The 20,008-nt window shown below is 37.3% G+C and overlaps 1 protein-coding gene and 1 long non-coding RNA gene across 7 annotated transcripts in view; one reads left to right on the top strand and one right to left on the bottom strand.

The window, feature by feature from the left end:
- The window catches only part of TSC22D2 (TSC22 domain family member 2), a 51,227-nt gene extending 31,614 nt beyond the window's left edge, over positions 1 to 19,613 (top strand). For 2 of the 4 annotated variants that reach the window (XR_012469345.1, XR_012469346.1), the window contains 2 exons: positions 10,502 to 10,553; positions 11,584 to 11,620. Coding sequence is in view for 2 of the 4 variants with exons in the window: in XM_074191078.1 (XP_074047179.1) it covers positions 10,502 to 10,553; positions 11,584 to 11,844 (313 nt within the window). In the remaining 2 variants the exon portion in view is untranslated. Of the gene's footprint in view, positions 1 to 10,501; positions 10,554 to 11,583 lie in introns of all 4 variants that reach the window. The other 2 variants (XM_074191078.1, XM_074191079.1) reach the window with 1 other exon arrangement.
- The window catches only part of LOC141490798 (uncharacterized), a 48,893-nt gene continuing 39,337 nt past the window's right edge, over positions 10,453 to 20,008 (bottom strand). Inside the window, exons 3-4 of one of the 3 annotated variants that reach the window (XR_012469349.1) lie at positions 14,848 to 16,058; positions 10,454 to 14,491 (exon numbers count right to left, since the gene is read on the bottom strand). This is a non-coding gene — a long non-coding RNA (uncharacterized LOC141490798). Of the gene's footprint in view, positions 16,059 to 20,008 lie in introns of all 3 variants that reach the window. The other 2 variants (XR_012469348.1, XR_012469347.1) reach the window with 2 other exon arrangements.

The following is a 20,008-nucleotide window of genomic DNA, read 5'->3' as shown; positions in this document are numbered from 1 at the left end:
GCCACCTTCTTGGTTGTTGGAACAAATTAAGTCTCATCCATACATTGCAGTAGGTGAAGTCTTTACATGCTTGGAGTAGACACCCCTCCTAACTCCCTACAGGTGTGAGGCCTCATGGGGTGACTGTTGCACATGCAACCATTTCTTGGAGTCACAGGTAAGGACTGAGACACAAAGGGAATAGAGTGACCCTGAAAAGGGCTCAGCAAGCCCTCACACCCGAGAATTATTCCTTCCTTGTATGTTCTGTTCACCAGGATTGCTGGGTGGCTGTTGCAAAAAGGCAAATAGGTTTGATATTAAGGAGGGGAAAACTGTAAGAGATGGAATAACTTTGCTCAAAAAATGTATTCCCCTCCCTTAGGGGGTCTTTCAAGAAAAGGCCCCTTTTCTCATATGATATGTGAATTCCTTTCATGTCAGAAATGGACAGATGGACCAGTTACTGGTTCCTTCTGTTTATCATATTCTGTGATTCTTTTAACTTTATCTGTATTTTGAAGAAACATGAGTGCTGTGTAATTTAAAGTCATAGGATGATTTGATTCATTTGAAATTGTTCTTAGCGGGGCGGCTAGGTGGCACAGTGGATGAAGCACCGGCCCTAGAGTCAGGAGTACCTGGGTTCAAATCCGGTCTCAGACACTTAGTAGTTGCCTAGCTGTGTGGCCTTGGGCAAGCCACTTAACCTCATTTGCCTTGCCAAAAACCTAAAAAAAAAAAGAAAGAAAGAAAGAAAAGAAATTGTTCTTAGGGCCTTTTACATATGCGCATATAGTTGTTCTGGGCAAAATCTCACTGTCTTTTATTTTTACCCTAGCAAAAGATATGTTGTAGTTTTTTTTTAATTTTTGTATTCTTGATTCATTAATTTTCTAGAGGTATTTTAATAAATTAAAACTATGGTGTATAAGATTAATTCTGCATAGACCTTGGGAAGGAAATTTCCTCAAGAACCTTTAAATGTTTTTAAATCACTACCCTGTTCTTACTGAAGTAATTTGCACTCACTAATGCCTTGGTTACAGAAGCCACATTCCCAAATCACTATATGCTCTGACAATTCCTGTTGTTAGTAACTGGAAGAATTTTAGGTAATTTAATAGTAGTAGTTGTCAATAAATGTTCGTGTCAGGTCAGGTTCTACATAACCTTTATCTGCTATATTCCTCCCTATGGACTCACAAGCCTCCCACCTAGACAAAGGGTGCAAGTATTTTCTAGCTTTTCAGATTAGGAAATGGAAACCGAATTTGACTTAAGACTTGATAGCATTAAGAGAAAGTATCCAAGCCCTCTGTTGTTTTTCCCCCTTAGGGGAACCATTAAGAATTTTTCTTTTTGGGGCGGCTAGGTGGCGCAGTGGATAAAGCACCAGCCCTGGAGTCAGGAGTTACCCGGGTTCAAATCCGGTCTCAGACACTTAATAATTACCTAGCTGTGTGGTTTGGGCAAGCCCCTTAACGCCATTTGCCTTGCAAAAACCTAAAAAACAAAAAGAATTTTTCTTTTTGGGGCAGCTAGATGGCAATAGTGGATAGAGCATGGGCCCTGGAGTTGAGAGGACCTGAGTTCAAATCCAACCTCAGACACTTAATGATTACCTGTGTGATCTTGGGCAATTCACTTAACCCCATTGCCTTGCAAAAAAAAAAAATTTTTTTTTCCTACCCTAGCTGTGTTCAAACCAACCACCTGGCTTTTGTGTTAAAAAGCATCCCTTCCATTAATGAAGGCTCAGAAATCACATACCCAAAAATGGATCTTGCTTCCTGAGGCAGGACTGTTTTAGGGGTGCTCTAAAAACCCTCACTGCCTTACAGTCGTGGAGATTGCCTGGGGGGAGGTAGTAGTGAGCCTCAGTCCCTAAGGTGTCCTGGCCTGATTATCAGAGCTCCCACCTTGTGGTAGAGGGGTGTGACTCCTGGATTAGTGAAGGGCAAGTGCCTTCACCAGATCCATGCTTGCCCATGTCTAGAGAAAATCCTTTGAGATGGGTGCCAATCTAGGCTTCTTTACAGACCATCTTGCTGTTTTTCCAGATTGGTCTGAATAATTCCTAGCTGGCTTATCACAACATCAAAACAGACTCAGAACGCAAACTAAAAAATAAAAACGGATCCATGGATATAGCTAATATTTCAGGATTAGAATCTTAAGCAGAATTTTATAGCACTTTGAGCTGGAAATCTGCCACCAAAATGGCATGTCTCTTGATTACTGGTATGAACAGGAATAGAAAGACTGAGTTATGTATCAGTATATCATGTAGTATGTAGGAAAGAACATAAACCCTTCTTCAGGAAGAGTTACACAAAAGTGAGCCACCAAATGTCATTAAATTTGTAGAGAACACCTAGAGAATTAATGCTATTTATGATTTTGTTGCTTGTTCACTTTCTTGTTAAAGATACTGGAGTGGTTTACCAAATCCTTTTCCAGCTCATTTCACAGATGAGGCAAACAGGGTTAAATGACCAGCCCAGGGTCACATAGCTAGTAGTAAATGTTTGACACCCAATTTGAATTCAGAGGAAGTTTTTATTGATTTTGGGGCTAGCACTTAATCTGTAAAAAAAAAATGAAATAAAGATGCTATATATAAATATTGCTATTGTGAATACCATTTAAATATAAAATACTAGTAAATTTGTAAAAATTTGATATTAGAAATAAAAAAATGCTTTCCTCCTACCCCTTTCTCACACTCTACTTAAATGTTTCATTCTGACTCAGAGGAAGGAAATATCTATTCATCCTGTCAAAGCTCATTCTCTTAGGTTACCAACATTCTCAAAAAACAACTGACAAATTGTAAGCTTAAACTGATTCATTTGATATAATAGACACATTAGTTTCCTTGCATTACATTCCTAAAAGCAGATTTTTCCTAACTCGAACAGCAGAAAAGATTGTAATTGATGATACAGATTTTGGTTTTAATAATAGAATGTTGCCATTATGCTTATTTCACTGTTCAGTACCATTATTTTTCTAATTTCCTAAAGCCATACTTAATTTTCCATCAATAGAATTTTTTTCTTCTGGATACTAAGTTGCTGTGTCAAATTTTCTTATTTTCTTCCCAGCATAAAATGATTATAAAAATATTTGCCAAGTACAGTAATATCAAAATAATCATCACTTAGGAAGTTTAAGATAGTTGGCTAATAGTGAAAGCGAAGTTCTGGAGCAGGCAGAGCCTTCCTTTGAAGGATCCTCCCTCCCTTCCCCTACTTCCTAGAAGAGCCCGTGCAGGTTACCCAACTTTGCTTGTAATATTTATCTCGTTAGATGATTGTTAGGAAGAAATGAGTTGACTTTATCACAGTCATTTACAATATAGACACTTTCATAGCTTACTGATTTTACTTTTTCCTCTTAATCTGTTACCTTCTGTTGATACTGACTAGTTCAGTATAATGTTTTTGTGTTCAGAATTGCATATGGAATGAAACTAAGTTTGGCTGGTAAAGATAATCTAGTTCAGTTCCCATGTTTTACAGATGAGTTAAATTGAAGTCAAGGTTGAGATATCGTTTTGACAGCACTGGGTTTCAAACCCTGGTCTTTTCACTCCAAATACAGGCAGGACTCTAACAATATTATGCTGCCTAATTACATAGAATTACTTGAAGAAAATTACCTTTCAGTGTGAAATGGCTGTGCTTGGGTAGTAAAATTTGTTGATTTCAATATAGGAGGGATTTTTTTTCCCTCTTTGAACTTAAGTGGAAACAGAAAAATTAAATCCATTTTGTTAGTCCTTTTTTTAAAAGATTCTTTTTTATTACAGTTTTTATTCAAATGAGGGCAAAGAGGCACAGAGGTATGTCTTGAGAACCTTGGCCTACATATTGAATATTGTCATCTTAATTTCTGGAATTAATTTGTTTTCCATTTAGATAATCTATTTTAAGATTTGAGTTCCTGACATATGTTTATGTTGATTTATGAGGGATAATCTTTTCTTATGTTATTTTTAAATTATCTTTGTGAGATGTTGAATATAATTTGTATTTGACTCTTGCTTTCTGGGTCTTAATGATAAATGGGGGATGGTATCAGGAGGAAGATCTATGTAGTACAGTGGGGTTAAATTGTTACAAGCAATACACAGACTAACATCTATGTGGTATTATATTCTTTTATTAACCACTATAAAATATACTGTATATACTGTAAATGACATCAATCAAAGGACTTAATTTTTTTATACTTATTTTACAAGGGTGCTGTAAAACATCTCTAGAGAGGAGTTCGAAGATATATATGCAAGAGTTTTTATTTATATGTTGATACAGTTCACTTGAGAATGGATATCTTCCCAGTTATACATAGTTATGATTGGCCAAACTTTAACACTCTTGCTCTGCAGTGTTTTGTAGTACTTTTTGAAATTGTGGGACCTAATACTAACCACATAGGGATGTAGTGAATAATTCTTTCTCATTCAGATAAAGTTGTCCAAATTGGGGGGGGGCAAGGCAGGGAAATTACTAACAATACTGTAAGTTGAATCAAATAGTTGGCATTACTGAATTTTTTACAAGGCATATTGAATAAATGATAATACTTTGCAAATCCTTCTCTATAGTTGTCTTTCTCAAATGTTTTGTTTTGTTTTTTGTCAACTCCTTTAATTTTGAGTTAGTTTGGTAAGCCTTAGAACTTTAAGAGCCAGAAAGGATCTTGGAAATCATCTTTGTCCAGACTCAGTAAAATGAGAAAACTTAGTGCCCACAGAGTTGTAATTCAGTCAGCAAGTGACCCTATGTCTCAGCTGCCACAACCCAGATTTGTATGAGGCATGGTAAAATAATTACTTTATAGAATTCTAGGGGCAGCTAGGTGGCGTAGTGGATAAAGCACTGGCCCTGGAGTCAGGAGTACCTGGGTTCAAATCCAGTCTCAGACACTTAATAATTACGTAGCTGTGTGGCCTTGGGCAAGCCACTTAACCCCATTTGCCTTGCAAAAAAAAAAAAGAATTCTAGATGTAAATTACTATTTTTAAAAAATAATTTGCTCTCAGCTTTCTAATAATCTGTTAGAGAGGTTAACATTTTTACTGGCTACATAAAGATCATTGAGTAGAAAGCCCTTCCAGGAAGTGGCCTCCCTTCTTCTCAGAGCTGAGCCTTCTGGGAATGTAAGAGATAAGATAAGTGACAAGAAAAAACTTTAGTTACATGTATTTGAATCCATGCACTTGTGCAGCCACTAGTGCATAGTGCTTAATTGGATATGACAAAGTATTCTTGCTAACTACTATAAATCCTTGATTATTCTGGAATTGTTTCATTCTGGATCACTTATACTTTTTGATAACGCTCTTCCTAATTGTTCTTTATCATTTGCAGTAGAGGAAGGCATCTTTATTAAAGTTTTGATGGATAAAAGATTTAACTTTAACTGAGCTGTCCTTTGAATGTGCTGATGATCAAGGAGGCAGTGGGGTGTATTTGGAAGAACCCTGATCAAGCAGTCAGTAGAGTCTTCTGTCCCTCTTTGACTCTCTGTAACTGAGTAAAAGGAAGATGATGCCGCAAAGATAAGATTCTGGTATAAAATTTAAAAATACTTGATCCAGAACCAACAGCCAAATTCCATTTTTTTTTTTTTTTGGCAAGGCAATGGGGTTAAATGGCTTGCCCAGGTCCACACAATTAGGCAATTATTAAATGTCTGAGGCTGAATTTGAACTCGGGTACTCCTGACTCTAGGGCCAGCACTCTATCCACTATGCCACGTAGCTGCCCCCAAATTCCATATTTTTGATCAGTAGGAGAAAAAAACTGTGGGGGAAAAACAACATAGCAAATAAAGATGCTGAAGGAGTTGGGAGGAAATTTGGGAAAGGGGGGGAATCACTTAAAATGATAGGCCTTGAGGAGGAATCTGTTAGGTTGGGTTTTGCTGGAAGAGCAAAATGTTGACAGAGATGAGAAGACATAGGGAATGGCCTTTATCACTAATCGCTTGAGTAAAAGACAAGATTGGTGAAAAAGGGTAGTTTAGTTTGTCTGAAACTTAGAAGACTTGAAGGACACAATGGTGTGAAATAAGTGTCAAGGTTAGCTAAAGCTAGATCATGAACTGTCTTAAATGCAAGGCTAAAACATTTGTATTTTGTCCTATAGACAGTAGAAAGCTATAAAAGATTTTAGACACATCCATGCCTGGAAAGATTATTTTGGCAGCTCGGAGTAGGTAGAGACAAACAGGGAGACTAGTCAGAAGTGATTATAGTAGCCTATGTAAGGAATAATGAGTGTTCGTCTTGGGCTGATTGAAAATAGAATTGCTGATAATTAACATCTGAGTTGATATTGTTTGAAGGAGAGAAATCAGACATGCTTTCTCATTGTTTTCATGTGTGAAGATTATAAAGAAAATGAAGTTTAGAAATGGGAAAGATTATCTTTGGAATGTGAGTGGCTGATAGGACATAGAGGTAGTAAAAATAGAGCTTAAGAGAAAAGTAAGAGCTGTGTAGTATGTAACTGGGAGTCTGTGGGAGTCACCTGATTTAGAGGTAAGAGGGAATTAATGATGGTGTAAGGGAGAAGGCATTTATTTATCTATATTTATAAACAGATTCATAAAAAGGATGGAAAATAAAGGTGAATAATGAATTCATTGTGAAAGAATATGAAAATATTTGGAGGAGGAAGTTGCCATTGATGTTGAATTGGTCACAAATTTCAGATGTTTCAGACAACTTGAACTGAAAAGAAACCATTTAAATTGGTTTTTCAGGCATCATTGATGACACAGTGATTTCAGAAGAGAAATAGGGTCAGAAGCCAGACTGCAAGAGGGAGGCCACTTATGTAGATAGTGCCGAGGGAAAAAGAATTTCAGGATATGAGCTTGAAGAGATGGCAAGATGAAGCCCGGGGTTTTAAGAATAGATAAGGACAGATCAACTAGATAGACTTGGAGGGAGTCCACAGCATCTTCACATCCTGATATGTCCCTCACTTTAAGAGAACTAAGATTATAAAATAAATGGTCATCCTTGAGCAAGAATGGTTGGATTTGGAATCAGAATAATGAGAAGAATTTGTGTTCTAGGTCTACTATTGGTATCTGCTTTATCTAGATGGTGGACTAGGTGAATTTCTTTGTTTTCAAGGTCTAAGACTTTTTTTATCTGGGTGCCCCTCCACAAGACCTTCTTTAACCTGTATGGGATTTGGTGTCTTCATCTATGAAATTGTATAAAGAGAAAAAAAAGTTTTGCAGCCCTTACAAACGAATACAATCCAGTATGATAATCTTCCCTCTCCCTACCCACCCATCCCAAAAAGAACAGGTTGAGTCAAGAAGACCTGGTTCAGGTGTTGACTTTGAGTCGTTGTGTCAGATGGGTAAAACACCCCCCACACACACTTTTCTCCTTGCCTCCAAGCTACTTCTACAAGGGAAATTCTTCTCCACACTGAGAAAACTCTTGACCGATGAAATCACAGGGCCAGACCCCAGACCTTACTTCATTTTTGTCTTGTGGGCTTGAATCCCAGTAGCTTCACTATTATGACTTGTTCAGCTCTCTGACTTTTTTTCCTGGTCTACACCACACTTCCCAATACATTCCTCCAACTTGTAACAGGTTGGTTTTTGGTCTTTTGGTCTTCACTGACTGGCACAATACTGGACAAGTAGAAGACAGTCATTAATTGTCTGTAACCTTTGCCAATTATTTTGAGTATTTTTCATAGTCATTTCATTGTAGCCTCAAAACAGCTTTGAAAAGCCAATTATTTATCCTCATTTTACCAAAGAGGAAACTGAAGTCCAGAAGGATTAACTATGTTGTCCAAATTCATTCTCTAGAAAATGGCCATTGAACCCAGCTTTTTCTGATTAATTCAGTTAACCAGAATTGCCTAGTTCCCAAGGATACCAATTAAACTAGTTAAGGTGTTTTGCTTTATATTATATATTTGGAGGACTGTATTCAAAACTGAAGACTTTGAATCAAGTATAATGGTTTGGACATTAACTATGAGCTTTGATTGGATGGTAATACTAAGCTAGGAGCATAGCGAGTAGTAGTTGTCATGGGACCAGTTATACTTGGACAGATAAATCCCACCTCCAAAAGGTAAAATAATTGTATCGCTCTTCATTCCTCAGCAGATCTTCTTTCTAATTATTGATTGGAGGTGGTTTATTTGTAACCTAGTAGGAAATAAAGTCTATAAAACTAGAGACTGCTTCTAACTTTTTAGGAAGGAGTTATACAATTGTTCTTGAATATTTTTTCCTGAAGTTTTCCTGATAGAAGACATAGCCTTATCACATTTTGTTCAAAATCTAAAATTTTATTTTGAATTTAGTAAAGTTTTTTTTAAACTATTTTTGTGCCTTTTTTTACTATGAAACTGAGCTTAATAAAAGAGATTTTAAAATTTTTACCCTGTCATATTCTCACCTTTTTAGCAAATATTGAGCACATGCTATGAGCAAGACACTGTGCTAGTGACAAGATATTGGTAAACAGTTTCTGCCCTGAATGTTTTGGGGGAAGGGGGACCACTGAAAGCGAGCAGTGATCAAGAGCTACAGATACTAGAATATTGTATATATGGAGGTGAGAGATGGGGGTGATAAATCTGGCAGCAGCCAGGAGAATTGGAAAGGAGAATTTTTAGCTTATTTTCATGGTAAATTCAAGTTCCCTCTCTTGTGAGGCTTGCACAAGTGCAGTTTTCAAGCTATAATAGCACTAAACTAACTTTTGAAGTTTTGAACCTGAAATTGTTGACTATATGTATATAATTTGATTAGAAAGGGAGAGTTTGTATGAAGCTCTGCTTTCTTCAGATATATTTATCAGTTCTGCATGGTTTTATAATGAGATATGCAACTCATGAGTTTGAATTCTATTCCTAAATTAGACAGATATATGAATCTATTGATAGGAATGCAGGTCAAAGCATATGGCAGACCTAAGAGTAAGCACCTTCGTTAAATAAGTTCTACTGTCAACAAATCATTTTGCCTTTCAGTAAATTAGGGAGTCATCTTTTTAAAAGTAATCCTTGAAATTACAGAGGAGATAAATTTTGCTTGAATGTGAAAGCTAGCTGATCAAATGTTGAATGTTGCTTTCTGGAAAATACGTTACTGTCATTACTGTTCTTTGGGGCTGTTCTGTAGCCAGATGCTGCTGGGATGGGAGGGCCAGGGGTTGAGCAGCAGGAGGTGCACTGGTAATCAGGGACCTGCTGGTCATGGGTTCTGTTTGGCACTGGAGTCACATGATCTTCCTTTCTTGGGGATGGTAAAGCCCAGAATCTAGCCCTGTGGCGGGCTTCTTCAGGGACACCCCTGGGACTATTGAAGCAGAGAATCAGGGCTAGTCTGGGTCAGTCACCCCTGCATCTTCTCCTGGACCAGCCCTCTCAACCTCAGGGCATCCAGGCAGCCTCATCTCCCTTCTCAACCCCTGGCTTCTTCAGGTGGGACTGTTTTTCCCTTTCTCTAGTTCTGCCATTGGAATCTGATAAAATATGGCCCAGGGCCTTTTCATTAATACTATTAGAAATTTTTGTGACAGTAACTAGTAGTGAATCTCAACTAAAGTATGTCATTAACTTACTGTTTTGTACAATGGCTTTTCCAAAAAAAATAAACCCAACCCTTTTCTATATGACAAGGGCAGCCCTTGTCAGCTCCTCAGAGCTGATCATGCAATGAACGGGGATCCATTTAGACAGAAAGAAGAGTTTTTCCTCTCTATAAGCAGCTAGAAGTAACGTTTTGCACTTTTGACATTTTAATTTCCAGCAGTGGGAGGTGGTTTGTGCTAAGTGTTTTTATTAAAATATTTCAGGGAAAAAATTTACCAAACAGGATCCTTGATAGGCATTTTGATCAGAGAATAACTCAAAAACCTTTATTTATAAGGCTCCGGAACACTAATCTCTTGCTTAGGTGGCTTGCTCTATAATTTTCTGAATCATTCTGATGCTTGAGAAGCAGATTTTAAAATAAGAGAACTTTATGGTGTGATTCCCCCCCCATACTGTTAAGTGATAATTGGTATTTCTTCATTAAAAAGCATGAAGAATAACCTCTTTTCTTAAAGGTCTTAGCATCTGGGCTGCTCTAGAGTTGGTGCAGCTAGTAGAGATGGAGGAAAGGATGATTGTCTTTGAAACTGGGAATTACTTCATAGGATAGAACAGATAGGGAATTGTACAATGTCTAATCAAGTTCTTTTTATCTTACAGATGAGGAAACTTAATACTACACTTACAAAAATTCCCCAAAATGGATTAAATGTGATAATGTGATCATTTCAAATAATTAGCAAAAATGTTTTAGGTAAACTCTGTAAAAGTCCTATTGTTTTAGAAGCTAGAAAAGGGAGGGCTAAATTAACTGCCATATATATATATATATATATACATATATATATATATGGCATTTAAAAATGTCAAATTCATTTGTCATTTGATAAAACGTTTATTTTCTTTTCTTCCAGTGCATCTGGGGCAAGCGTCGTAGCCATAGACAACAAAATAGAGCAGGCAATGGTAAGTAGAATTTTATAAAATTTGAATGTTAAACATTTCCCAAAATGTATGATTTTATTTGGTAAGCAAGCATTTCTTTGTCCAAATTTTTTTTGGTTAATTTCTCATTAAAATTCATCCTTTTGCATATATATATCCCTTTGCAGAGAGAACACAAAGTCTCATCTTCTTTCTGAGTTCAAGTCTGACCTCAGTCACTTAATAGCTGTGTGACCTAGAGCAGGTCACTTAACCATTTGCCTCAGTTTCTTCAAACCCCTAAGTCTCGACTTTGTTAGGAAAACCTCAGATGGAGTCACCAAAAGTTGGTTATGAATGAAACAACACCTAAACTAATGGTTTCATGTTTTCAACTTTTCAGTCACAGGATCATATAAATAGAAAACTGACTGTAACATAAGTATCTGTAGCAAATTCTGCCCCCAGATCATTTCTACTTGCAGAACTGACCCTTTTCAATTCAATGAGACATTCTTTTAAATATAATTTTACCAAAGGGGCTTATGGGTTTTGATTTGTTTTGTTTTGGGGTGACAGGGGACATCATTAAAAAGTAATGTTAAATAAAATACTCCATTTAGACTCTTTCATTGAACCCTTCAGCTTTAGTTTGTAACTGCTTTAGGAAAGGGCAGTGCCTGTGGACCCTTTCTGAGAATGTCAGAAAGGAAACTATTTTGAAATAAGGATGCCATTTTACTGCGCCACTTCCAAGGAACCCTAAGTCTTATCAATGGAGCTTTGGGTTTCTGTGTATTCTTAAGATTAAATTATTAATATTACCAGCTTTTGTATGCAGCTATGTGAAATACACATGCTTGCAATTTGAAATTTCAGTGTGGTTGTCTTCTATACATCAAAATAGATTTTATGTATATGGTCTTGTGTGTACACTAGAAAACAGATTGAAAGCCCAAGGGTGCAGGAGTCAGTTTTTTCTTTTTTAATGATTTTTTTCTCAAGAATTTATTTGCTTAATTTTATTTCATATGAATTGATTTGTCTTTGACATTGCTAATTCTGTTTACAGGATCTGGTGAAAAGCCATTTGATGTATGCAGTAAGAGAAGAAGTGGAAGTTCTGAAGGAACAAATAAAAGAATTAGTTGAAAGAAACTCTTTACTTGAACGAGAGAATGCACTGTTAAAATCTCTTTCAAACAATGATCAATTATCCCAACTCTCAACCCAACAGGCCAATCCTAGTAGCACTTCTCAACAGCAGACAGTGATAGCACAGCCTCCGCAGCCAACGCAACCTCCTCAGCAGCCGAATGTGTCCTCAGCGTAAAGCTTTCTTGCCTCATTAAGACAAACCTGAAAGCAGTCTGTCCTTGTGTGCCACTGGTGTTCTTTCCACTTTATATGAAAGCAAGTAGCCACGCTTCAGGTGTGTGTTTGGCCTTTTCAGTATTAGACAATCATTCTCCAAGAGCTAGTCCTCACTTTGAGATGTCATGCCGCACAGTTGATGTCCACTTGTCATCAGGACCCAAGGAAAGTCATAGACAAGGGCTCTTCCAGCCAAGAAAGTCTACCTGGGATCTGGTGCGCATGAGCGGGCGGGTCTTTAAGAGCTTTGGTGGCTCCTGGATCACCTTGAGCCTTCCTATCTTGTTAGAAGTAACCATTCATCTAAAGAGCCACCATTCTTTCAATATAAGTAACATTTGCCTACATTAGTTTTCATTTCTTTGTGTTTTATTTATTACAGGGCTGCTATTTTCATAATGTACATGAACAATGTCACAGAACTTTTTCTTAATTTTTTTAAAAAATAAATGTAAGTATCAGTAAAGGAATTAATAGACGGGATTGCATTTACTAGATAAAACGTTTAGGCAATAATTGAACAAAAGAATCCTGGCATATTTCTAACACTAATGGCAATTTACCTTTGGTATTTATTTTCAGTAGTAAAGACCCAGCTTGAATGTAAATTTTGTATAGTGTAAGTATGAAGACCATAGTGCATCTGTACAGGTAGTCACCAGTTATTGTGATATAATAAATAATTGATGGGCTATTTTGATGAAGAAAACTTTGCTCATTTCTGTTTCTACTTTCTATAGAGAAATTGCCATGATTCCTCTGCTTTTCAACATTTCGAATTACTTATTTTCCTTTTTCTTTTCCTTTTTTTTTTTGGGTGGGAATAAAAAGCTGTGAAATTGTTCAACCTACTTTGTAACCAAAGAAGCAAAGCTGTGTAATGGAGTTTTTTTTTATAATGCACATTCTTTATGTATTTTTATTTAGTGTTTTCTCATTCACAATTTTCTTTGCTGTCTAGCATGATCTGCATGACCTGTAATCTTTGAACCACTTTCGTACCTCATGTTTTTATCCAGCACTCTTATTGTAATATGTATTAGTCTGTGAACAATGTCAAATAAAAAGAACGAACAGCTGGTGTGGGTGGAGCTGAGCTAGTGTACTATGCACTAGGAGAAAATGAAGTGAGCCATCTTTTGTTCATTTAAAATGGTGTTTTGAATTTCGTATGCAGAATACGTTTTGTTACATTGCAGATTTTAATGTATTTAATAAATGCAACATGCAGATTAAGTGCAGTGTATACTGAGTATTTAAATTAAAAATGTACATTTCATAAATACAGTTTCAAGAGAAAGCATCATTTTGTGTATACTAACACATTAAGTGTATGTCAGAAATTGATGTATAAATATATATATATTTTAACACCTTTTCTGAAATTAAACTGCAGTTTTGTTGAAATATTTGACTCTACATGTGTTCAAGGTTTAATTGGACTTGCATATTACAAAATGCAAACTGCTCCCTAATGAGACAGTAAAAATGGATTTAATGGCGATTTTAAAACCTTTTTAAGGTATAAAATCATTCAGATTATTTCAAGGACTGAAAAATATTTAATCTGCCTTTTAATATTAACTTTGATCACATTTGATTGGAAAATCCTTGTCTGCTTTGATTTTATATCCTTCTTGATTGTGGGAAGATCAGTCACCTATAAAAGTGAAGAGGATGGCTACAGCAGGATTGCGTGTAGTTAATAAAGCTAGGACATAAGTTTTATCCATTAACCTGGGAAGTTAGTAATGAGACTTTCATTAGGATCATAGGTGAAGATGTTGGAAGGTCATTCTTGCAGCTCGACCACTTCCTTTTATATTTGAGGAACCCGAGGCATGGAAAGGTTAAACTTGCCCAGTGACATACAGGAGTATAATCTCCCCTGTAATTATTGCATTTATGACTATTACTTCCCAGAGATTGGTATAAAATTAGAGGTCATTCCTAGCCTTATCTTAGGCTAAGAAGATTTGAGTAGTAGACTAGAAGAGGAGCATTGTGTTTATTCTATATAAAAGACAACCCTTGAAATTTTATTTAATACTTGTTACTTTAAAGTTAGGTTGTGTTGGATAGATGATTATTTAATTGTCTGTCCAACACAGCCTGTTTCATGTATTAATGATGCCCTGTTTGTGGATGTGTTAAGAGGGTTCATAAATAATAAGCAGAACAAAAGAATTCTTTTGGAAAGATTAAAAGAACAAAATTGCTATGAATCTGTCAAAGACCTGGTGAGGATATGAATGGAGATTAGTGAAAAGGTACTTTCTACCCACCAGATTGAATTATTACTTGAACTATGGCATATCACTGAACTATTTAGCAATGTGTTTTGTTTTAAGAAAAATAGAGGGAAAAAAGCCAGTAGATCTCACATTGGTTGTCAACTTGTCTTCTTGGAAAATGACTTGAACCTTGTATACATGTGCTGGCATGATTAATCTCTATGTTGCAGGTCCCTGTAAATTTTCATAAGAAATTACAGAGAATTAAAGACAAGAGCTGCTCACCATTTAGAATGTCTAAGGACAAGAAAATTGTCTCCCTGTTAAGAACAAAAGGAAATGTTGACATTCGAGGATTCACAGAGGATTTCTCTGAAATAAACAGTAAAAAAAAAAAAAAAAAAAAAGTAAGGTTAAACAGGATCCTGACTTCCAGCCTGTGGAAAGTCTGTGGAGTGAGTAGGGCAATGGCTCCCCTGTTACAGCAGAGACTTTGCAGAAACCCTGCCTAGGAAATTGGAGCATTTAAGCTGATTAACATTGTTAAAAAAAAAAAAAAAGTTAGCTTGATAGATAGAATTTTTATGAGTGAAATTACACTGAATTTCAGATATTCTGAATTATTCAGTCCAACTTTATACAAGAAAACATTTACTAAATCTCCATCGTTTGACATTGCACTAGGTTCTGGGGATACAATCAAAATTCCCTACCACAAAGGAGCTTACCCGAATATTAGACTTGAATGGAAAATCTTTGCCTTCTGTGGTTTCAGGTAATTTCTGCTTGAGTGTGCAAAAGTCCCCTGGTGGGGATGCAGTCCTTCGCTCCCTCCTTGATCTGAAAATTCGACTAATGAAGGGGAAGGATTGTTCAACTGATCTACTCCAGACTACGCAGAACAGAACACCCAGTGAAAATATTTCTTTAAAAAATGTTGTCTATGAATTAAAGAAATGTTATATAAAAACCAGCTATTCGGTTTATCATCCACAACCACATCATTTGATCAGGCCTTTTTTTCCTTTGCATCTGAATTCTTAGTAGTTGGTAATGCCTCTCATCACTAGTACTGGAATATATTGATTTTTACATTCTAAGAAGGTGCTATCTAAATACTTTTAAGAGACTGAACAATAATCTTCATGCCTTTTTTATCTTCAAATCGGAAGTTAATTTATCCTAAGGGATTAAGAAATTGACAGCCTCTCAAATCAACAATATTAAGTTAATTCTGTTTAGGTGAAATTAGGTCAATTAAAATGTGACCAAAAATACTTGAGTATAAAACTGGCATTCAGGACTTTTGCTATCTGTCAAAAATGGTATATTATACTACAATAAAAATAACTTTAGTTGGAGTGAAGTTTTATTACAAATTTTTATCACCAAAATTTTTCCTATTATCTCTGCCTCTCCCCTTCTCAGAGAACCATCCCTTATAAGATATTTTAAAGAAGTTTAAAAGGGAGCATAACTATTTAATACATTGAAAAAATCTCAAAATACATGCAATAAAATACCCCTCCTCCCCACCATGAAGGGGTGGGGTGGACTGGACTGGGAATGTCCTCTCATCACTATTCTGGTCACAGATGATCTATGTAATTTTGCTACAAGGGCCAATTTATTTTTGTTTTTTGAGATTGAGGGAACTGGGGAGGGAGAATCCAACATGGGCCAGTATACCATTTTTCCTGTAAGGACAAGCCATTAACACATAGAAGTCTGCCCCTAAGCTCAAGAGAGCACTTTGATGGTTAAGCCTGCCTTCCTAAGGGATTCCTAAGGCTTGTGTGGCAGAATGTCTCTCCACAGCCACAAGCAAGCCTCTCCTGTTGTGCCCAATCCCAACCCCCTCTCCCCCCCCATACTTACAGGTTGGGGTCTTTTCCTCAGCTCCTTTTCCACAATGTTTTCAGTTTGGACTACGTAACAGCTGTATGAAGAATGGTTTGGAAAGGGAAAATGTTTAAGGCTAGAACAGATGGGTAGGGGATTCCAACATTGTCTGCTGAGTCCTGGCAACACAGGCAAAGGACAGTGCCAGCCGTCACAATCTAATGGGTATGACATGACAGGCCAAAACTCAACAAGCTCTCCACCCGGTAAATGGGGAATAGTCCACCAGAGGCATTAGGAAGAACTTCCTTTACAAAACTGTGTTTTTAGTTGGGATTTGAAGGGAAGCCAGAAATGAACATTATATACATACATCTGCAGATAAATGTATGTATGCATTATACTATGATAACTATAGCCTGTCTCTACTCTTGTTTTATATTCCAGTTAGACTGGTCTGTCCCTCAATCAGTTACTAAGTCTTATTTCACTTGGTGGTCTTACCACTTCCTGTAGATACCATTATATCTATACTGACTCTTCAAACTACCTATGCAGTCTTGCATCTTCCCCTTTTTGCCAGATAACATCCTATAGACATCTTAAAATATATTCAAAGCTAAACTAGTTAAGGGAAACGACCATCCTCCCAACCCCTTAGATTCTGAGACTTGAATGTAAGACCAAGATGTTTGATCTGTTTTGCAGATGATAAAATAATCCCTGAAGATTTTTGCTATATTTAAAGCCTTCATGGAAATGGTGGTAATTGAACTAAATCTTAAGAGTAAAAATGGATCCCGAGAGGCATAAATATGGAAGTTGTGCATTTCAGGCCTCAAGACAGCTATTGTGAAGGCGGAGATAAAGGATAATGGAGGTTATTAATAAAGACTATAAAAGGCCATTTGGATTGGATTGTAAAATGTTCCCAAGTTATAGGAGCTTGTCATTGTTCCTAAAAGTAATTCAAAGCTATTGCAATTGAGTAAAGAAGTGTGGTGAAACAAAGTCACCAAGGATGGCTTGAAATGAGGAAAGACTTCAACAAAGACTCAGAGTATATGTCAATAATCCAAACCAGAGGTGAGGATCTGAACAATGGTGATGAGAGAAGGGGGGTCATGTGGAAAGGTGTAGGTAGAAACAAGATTTGGCAACTGGATGGGTATGGTATTACCAAGAGGAAGTTCTATTTCATAGGTGTATAGAAAGGATGAATTGGAGGGGAAAGAGTAAAAATGGAAAGACTTGTTAGGCAGTTCCTGAAACAGTCCAGGGAGATAAGAATGAGGTCTCATGCTCTGATAGAGAGTAGAAGAAAGAAAAGGAAACATTTCATGAGACAAAATTCAATGCTCACATACTTAAATGTGTGTGAATACATACAATGAAAGAGAGGGAAGATCAGATAACCTTGAGGATAAGAAGATGATGGTGCCATTGGTAAGAAGTCAGGAGTAAGTTTTGGTGAAAGGTGCTAAATTCAGAATCTCATGGACCACAGAGATCCGAGTGGAGATCTAGCCCAGTGTATCCCATCAAATGATCGTTCAGGGAGACTTGGATGGAGACCTCTTGATGGGGAAACTCAGTGCTTCCTAAGGTTGCCATATACTTTGGAACAACTCAATTAGCATATAGCTTCAGAACAGGAATAGACAAAAAAAAAACATTCCTGAAGATTTTCAAGAAACAGTACTCTGGCTCATGTTTCATCTTCCCTACTATACTTAGTTCAGTTCTGAGGTTATTGAACTAGCTAATCTACCAGCAAGCAAAGTTGCCAGTAATAGGTATTTTAGAGTAGATAGACAAGAAGCCAGGTTGGGCAGACATGGATGGACTACAAACTGGATTGCAAGGTTCTTGTCTATCTACTCTCCACTTTCCATTAGTGGTCCTTCTTGGTTCTAACTTCACTAAAATTAATCTTCCCATTTGTGGTTCCCCCCTCACCTTTCCAGCTTCCTTTGATGCACTGCCTTCCCCCATGGGGTGTTAAGTTCCTAGAGGGTGAGACCTGATTTTTTCTTATGCCCACCCCCTAACTCCCCCTGTCCTCACTTAGCTTCCTTGCTTCAATTGAATTATGTTTGGGGTAATGTCTGCCATGAAAGGACTGGCAAATGTGATCACTCAACTGCTGTTGTTGATCATAGGAAGTTCTGGAGAATATAAGAGGTGTCTTGGTACAGGGAAAGGTCAAGAGTTGTTCCAGTTAAAAACAAACCCAAAAAAGGCAAGGAGATAGTCTGAAACGGACCTGACCAGTGAACTTGACCTGTGTTCCTGCCAAGTTCTAGAACAAAGCATTAAATCGTGAATGTGAGGTCACGTGGCCTACAAGGTATAGGATGAGGCATTCCTGATCCTCCCCAAAATAGAAAGCATACACCAAAAACAAAGCCAATTTTAGCAGTCTTCACCACCAGGCCCACCAGGAGGTCAAATATAAGGTCAAAATGTGAACAGTAGATAAGGTCCATATTTTCTAACCCCCACCCCACCAACAGACACATGCAATACCTCCTCCCCTACTATCCACCCTGTGCCTGAACACCAGGCTACATAAGGGGATCCATGCACTCAGAACTCAACTCTATACCCCACCCCACCCCCCTCATCCCGGATCCAAAGGCCAAAAATTTGGTCAGACTGTGATAGCATGGAACTTTGGTTGGGCTTCCCGAGAATGGAGGAATAAAGGGGCAGGGGCAGGATGTGGGTCTGCCTGGGCAAGAGGACTCAACTAAACCTCCCACTTCATCCCAAGACCTCCAAGATGCAAGCTTCAAAGGGCAATATTTTCTCCAACTCTATGTGAGACCACTATGTTCCACTTGTCCAGAGAACTGAGGAGTTAAGGGGATGGTGATATGTGGGGGGACTAAACCTGAGGGAAAACATCCCATGGCCACCTAGCACCAGTTCTATCCCCTTCCCTAGAAATCATTTGGGGCAGGGACCAAGGCTGATGAATCATGAAGGCCTAGAATGGGAGGAGGTTGAGACTCTTGTAAGGTCTACAATCCAGGGAAATGATGATTAAAGGGAAGGGACAATAGGAGAAACTAAGGAAAGGGGAAAAAAAGACTAAATTTACTAGAGATCTCAAATAGGAAGAAAATTGCTTAAGCTTAAACCTTGAGTATATGATACACCAATAGGGAAGATATCAATACAAAAAGAAACATTGCCTTTAAATCAAGTCAAAGATTCAATTGAGAGTTCTATGAATGTAGATTATAGGATGAAGGGAAAAAATGCCACAAATTCTAAGATATTTTGTAATTAAGTTTAACAGTTCTACTGCCAATTAACTCTACAAACACCTGGGAGAAAGAACTTTTTAAATATAAAGGAAAGAGAATTCGAATAACACAAGATTATCCCCCCCCCAACTTGAATTAACATGTGCCAAAGAATAAAGGTAGCCCATGAAGACATACTCTGCAAATCCAAGCCTCACCATAAAAGAAAAAAGCTGAATATTTAGTATTAAGAAACAGACATTCAAAGCATTCCTAGGAAGAAAAACACCTTAAAAGATTATTTCTTTCTCAGACTCCAACAGGAATACAAATGTGTAAAACAAGTACAGCAACCAAGGACAATCATGAAATAATAACACATAGACCAATAAGTTTCTCTCTAAACATAAATGAGACAAAAGTGAAAACAGAAGTCCAACAGAAGTGATGGTTAAAAAAACATACATGAAACCTCATAATTCACCTAAAATATATGGGGGGGGGGGGTTGGAGAGTTGAGTGGGGACTAAATTACAGAATGGGAGAATATATTAAAGTCTGGATGATTTAACTCAGGCTAAGAATGAAAGGGGAAACAACTCCTAAAATGTCCAATGAAGAAGACAACCTATAGGAGGATGAATGAGGAGGCAGAGAGAAGGATTGACAGGGCAGTGAAGGAGCAGCTGGGTGACACAATAGATGGAGCACCAGCCCTGGAATCAGGAGGATCTAAGTTCAAATCTGGCCTCAGACACTTAATAATTTCCTAGCTGTATGATCGTTCCCACAC

This window comes from Macrotis lagotis, chromosome 6 (genome assembly GCF_037893015.1).
Source record: "Macrotis lagotis isolate mMagLag1 chromosome 6, bilby.v1.9.chrom.fasta, whole genome shotgun sequence".
NCBI lineage: Eukaryota > Metazoa > Chordata > Mammalia > Peramelemorphia > Peramelidae > Macrotis > Macrotis lagotis.
The sequence above is the reverse complement of the archived record's forward strand: the minus strand, read 5'-3'. Positions and strand labels throughout refer to the sequence as shown.